Consider the following 5,327-nt stretch of genomic DNA (forward strand, 5'->3'; position numbering starts at 1 on the left):
ACTGTTTAAACGTGTATACACTTTTTTTTTAAATTCCCCCTACAATTCTCCCTCACTGTTGTTCACGGTGTTTGGATTCTTTCTATTTATTTTGTGCCTCTCTTTAGCCCAAATCTAATTTGCTATGTGGATATGTATTGTGTTGCATCAGAAACACAACAGAAGCCAAGTTATTAACAACATTTTATCGCTCAAATTTTTTCGGACATTCTCTGCCTCTAAGGTTTTTTTTCCTTCTTCCCCTTAATCTCTTCTGGGCAGCGCATGTTTTGCTTAGAAACGCTTCCACTCTCTAGTGGGCGATGCTTCCTCTTTAATGTGGAAGAGTGAGGACAGGAGTGTCGGGGGGGTGGGGAGCGCAAAGGGATGGGGCGAGGCGCACAAGAAGCTTTTAGTATGCGCTGCAATGCCTAACTGCAGCCCACGCATCTCAACTATGGTGAATTATGGTGAAATATGAGAAACACGGGAAGAGCCGGCAGCTCAAAAACAGTTAGACGTGATGAGATGACACAGCCGCTGGACTGATTAGTCAAATAGGGGAAGAAGGGCATATATGAAGAAATAGACGAACGACCTCAAGACACCCTTTGAGAAGAGAAAAACTGGATTTAACAAAAAAATAATAGGCTACATGCGTCTGCACAACAACAAGACAATCGCGGTGAATTCCTGCATGCCATTAGCCTATCTGAAATAATGCTGCCTGTACTCGGACAGATAATGCTATGCTGCTTTGTTTAGTGCATGGAGACTGTTGTGGATTTCCATGATCCACACAGGATAGGGCTGCAAATGGCTTGAGCATGTCTGGCACCTGCCCCTCCAAACTAACTCGCGCTTGCAGTCAACTACAACATTTCCATTTAATGTCTGAAAATGCATGAACTTGGCTGCTTGGACTCAAATTTATTAGCAATAGTTTATTTCGCCATCAGAGGATTGGTTTAATCCATGGAGTGAGTTGTGAACGCATTCTGTTTCTTAGTAATGTGCATCACTGGTGTAGTCATATGGATATTCCCCATCCGAAAAAAAGGATGGTGATATTTACGTTGATGTTAATTAAAAAGTAACATTTTTTTTAAAAAAAACAACTTAGGAATCAAACAGGTGATTCCGCGTTATTTATTAAATCTGCTGAAGCGTCGGTGCCTTTCACAGTATCTTTTCTTCAGTAAGTCTACTGATGCCAGGCAACAAGGCTGTCGTTGTTTTTGTTTCGGGCGACGGCATAGTGTCATGTTAAATTTAACTGATGTCAGGATTTTAAATGTGTTTAAGCGCAAACCACTTGCCCCCACCGTCGTCCCCGACCAGCTTCAGCCTGCAGCCTAGCTGCATCTCGGCATGTGCCCGCTGGTCACTGAAGCGATGGAGGTAACTCCTGCATCCTCACACCTTGTCCCTTCTCCCATTCCCACTGCCGCCTTGCTGCAGCGTCAGAGCTTCGGATGATATATGAGTGACAGGAAGGAGCTGCTTGGACCGAGGGGAGTGACTCAGGACCGGGCACTGCTGGACTGCTTAAGATTTACCAGCAGAGGACATACTGTAAACAAGCCTCATACGTGCCTGTGAAAAGTAGTAGGTAGGGGCTTTTGATTTATTTATTTTTTCAGACAGTGCTTATTTTAAAAATCAAAAGTTGAAAAAAGTTTGTTTTTTTATCTTGTGCACGACCGTTGCTTTTGTGCAACTGCTAATGAACTGAACAGATGTGAAGTGTGTTATGTCAACCACTTGAATTGACAAATCTCCCAAAATCTTCTCTACTGAAAAAACTACCAAGTTTATTAATTTAAGTAAGATTTTTTTTTCAGCATTGGTAGGGAATGCTGGTAACACCACATATATAGAGGAAACTCATCTCAGAGACTGTAGAGCACTGAGCTCATAATCAGATTTGTTGGTTGTAATTGCACCCTGTGAGAGTGGATACTGTATTACTGGCCTGCATATTGATCCTGCAGTGTGCTCATATGAGGGAGAACTCATAACCTAATACACAGACACAATGGAGCCAGTGCTTGCAAATGGTTCTGCCCCCACCAACTTGTTATTTTCAAATGCTCTGCTTTCAAGGCCTTGAAATAACATGGCATTTCTGGGAAATAATAGCAGTTGAAATCAGTGAAAAATGTTTGGTTTAAAAATTGACAAAACGAGTGGATCATAAATGTTTGCCAGTGAATACAAGTTTCTGAACAAGTTATCAGTTTAAAGTCCCATAAAAAGTAGAGCGTAAAGCATGTGCTGATCACATTAATATTAAAGCCTACCTCTGCTTTCTGTCCTGTCCTGTTCCTTTTAGCAGGCAAATCTGCCTGACTGTACAAGTGTGTGGAGCCTTTACCTACTTGTGGCCCAACGTGGCCCCGCCCGGTCTGAAAGCTGCAGGTCCCATCTTCTTCCATCATGACGGTCGCTACCAGCGACCCTGCGGATGAAGCAGCAGCACATCCAGGTCAGCCTCATGACCATTACGACTCGGATCCGGATCATGAATGCTGCGAGAGGGTTGTCATTAACATCTCAGGCTTGCGCTTTGAGACACAGCTGAAGACACTTTCCCAGTTTCCAGAGACACTGCTAGGTGATCCTAAAAAAAGGATGAGGTATTTTGATCCGCTCCGGAATGAATACTTCTTTGATCGGAATCGACCAAGTTTTGACGCTATTCTGTATTATTACCAGTCTGGAGGGAGACTGCGCCGGCCTGTTAACGTGACTCTTGACATTTTTTCTGAGGAGATCCGGTTTTATGAATTGGGTGAAGAGGCTATGGAAATCTTCAGGGAGGATGAAGGTTTTATAAGGGAAGAGGAGCGACCTCTGCCAGAAAATGAGTTCCAGAGACAAGTGTGGCTTCTGTTTGAATATCCAGAGAGCTCAGGACCAGCTCGCATCATTGCCATAATCTCTGTCATGGTGATTCTTATCTCTATTGTCAGTTTCTGTCTGGAGACACTGCCACTTAATCGAAACGAAGATGAGATGTATAACTCACTCCAGTCCACATACAACACCACCGCTCCATCTGCAAGCTTTTATTTTACAGATCCTTTCTTCATTGTTGAGACGCTTTGCATCATCTGGTTCTCTTTTGAGTTCCTAGTTAGGTTCTTCGCCTGTCCCAGCAAAACTGGATTTTTTGGCAATATCATGAACATCATTGATATTGTGGCAATCATCCCGTACTTCATCACCCTCGGCACAGAACTAGCAGAGCGGCCAGAGGATGGCCAGGCAGGCCAGCAAGCCATGTCTTTGGCTATTCTCCGTGTCATCCGTCTAGTTAGGGTGTTTCGTATCTTCAAACTCTCACGTCATTCCAAGGGACTCCAGATCTTAGGGCAGACATTGAAGGCCAGCATGCGTGAGCTGGGCCTCCTCATCTTCTTCCTGTTCATTGGTGTCATCCTCTTCTCTAGTGCGGTCTACTTTGCAGAAGCAGACGAGCCAGTTTCTCAGTTCAGCAGCATCCCCGAGGCCTTTTGGTGGGCAGTGGTTTCCATGACAACCGTAGGCTACGGAGACATGGTCCCAACAACTATTGGGGGGAAGATTGTGGGGTCTCTCTGTGCAATTGCCGGTGTGCTGACTATTGCACTGCCTGTACCTGTCATTGTATCAAACTTCAACTACTTCTACCACAGAGAGACAGAAGGTGAGGAGCAGGCACAGTATCTGAATATCCCAAGTGTGCCTAAAGCCAGCTCAGCTGACGAGCTGAAGAAAAGCGGTCGGAGCGGCAGCGGCTCCACTCTCAGTAAGTCTGACTATGTGGAAATCCAAGAGGCAGTGAACCACAGTATGGAGGACTTCAGATCAGAGGCCAGGAAAACAGGAAACTGCACCCTGGCCAACACTAACTATGTAAACATCACTAAGATGCGTACAGATGTATAATACGAGCTCGGATGATTTACTTCTGCTGGGATCTACAATAATTGTAGTGGGAAGCTAAAGGGCCGCGTACTGATAAATGTATGGGGCCCAGTATAGGAGTACAGAGCAGATCAGTGAGATTAACTTGGAGAAAGGGTCAGTAGAGAAGACCACATCCTCTCCCATATCATGTTCATACTATAGAACTGTCAGCTGTCGTATTCACGACATTGTTAGTGTTTGCATGGAGTTAGTCTTACCTGTGAAAGTAGTTATCCTGCCTCCAACAGTAGCAAAATTGTAGCCTAACCATAATAATCAATAATAACAATATAAAGGGACCACTAATTTTTTTTATCTTCTTTCTCTAATTGCTGCACAAAGGATGCATGATAACAATATTTCAACAATATTACAGATGTCTCATAACTTATAAACCTATTAAAACAGGCCATTCGATCAGCATTCATGGGCAGCTTTAATGTGCTGCTCTAACTGCCAAGGTCCAGATACAGAGAAAGATCATTTCAACCAGATCACAGCTGTTCTCTCAAGGGAACACCGAATGAAGAAACAAAGAACGAGAGTGCAGTACCAATATGCTTGTGGCCAAGTGCGCTAGTATTCATTCCCTTGCTACATCTTGTCTAGTACAAGCTAGCAGAGACAGGTAGATATCAACAGATAGCCTAAATGAGTGCTTTGCTGTAATTCTGTACTGTTATAGCACACCACATTCTTTTCCTGCCATTTCTTCTTGATGAAGTTTAAAATGATTTACAATGTCTATGCAGGGTGCATGACTCTTTCCACTCATAAGCCTTTTCTTGCCTCTAATTAGTGCAGATTAGCAGGTGAACAGCAGAACACTGAACAGAGTGAATGTCTTAACGTATTCTACTAATGATGTTTTTTAATATAATTAATTTATGATCATCGTGGTCTTATTACATATATTTTCATGGCCTTAATGTTGAATGAAATACTCTTTTAGTGTTCTGAGTGAGAGTTTCCAGCCTCTTTGCTGTAACTTTAGATACGTCATTTAGACACGCAGTTAAACGTGTTCAACTTGACATCACTGCCTAAAATAAACGTTGCTGTTCTTGACTTCAAAGCATTCCATGTGTGTAGGAATAGATACAATGATTTTGTGGGCAAATTGCTGACATTCTGTTGCATATATTAACACAGCTTAGGGATCATGAACAACTAAAATGTATATATGTCATTTTTAAGCTTCAGCTTTAGTGCCAGCATTTGAGTTTACTGCAAGTCTGCTTACAACGTCTTTAGCGGTTAGCTGTTAAAACAGAGTAATCTGACCTAATCAAGCTGCTTCACAGCATTATCCTTTAATGGCCTCCATCCTCTAAAGAAGACATCAAAAGGGAACATTTGTTTTCCTCTGAAAGTTGAAAAAAACAAAAATGTTT

General features: G+C 42.8%; 1 protein-coding gene across 1 annotated transcript; it reads left to right on the forward strand.

The window, feature by feature from the left end:
* The first annotated feature begins 2,418 nt into the window (after window positions 1-2,418).
* Window positions 2,419-3,917, forward strand: kcna2b (potassium voltage-gated channel, shaker-related subfamily, member 2b). Its single transcript, XM_063463901.1, has one exon. The coding sequence runs from the start codon at window positions 2,419-2,421 to the stop codon at window positions 3,910-3,912; it is 1,494 nt and encodes a 497-aa protein (XP_063319971.1). The 3' UTR covers window positions 3,913-3,917.
* The last annotated feature ends 1,410 nt before the right edge of the window (window positions 3,918-5,327 follow it).

This window comes from Pelmatolapia mariae, linkage group LG20 (genome assembly GCF_036321145.2).
Source record: "Pelmatolapia mariae isolate MD_Pm_ZW linkage group LG20, Pm_UMD_F_2, whole genome shotgun sequence".
In the NCBI taxonomy this organism is placed as follows: Eukaryota; Metazoa; Chordata; class Actinopteri; order Cichliformes; family Cichlidae; genus Pelmatolapia; species Pelmatolapia mariae.

Coding starts and splice junctions, on each gene's coding strand:
- kcna2b (XM_063463901.1), top strand. CDS start 2,419: ATGACGGTCGCTACCAGCGACCCTGCGGATGAAGCAGCAGCACATCCA.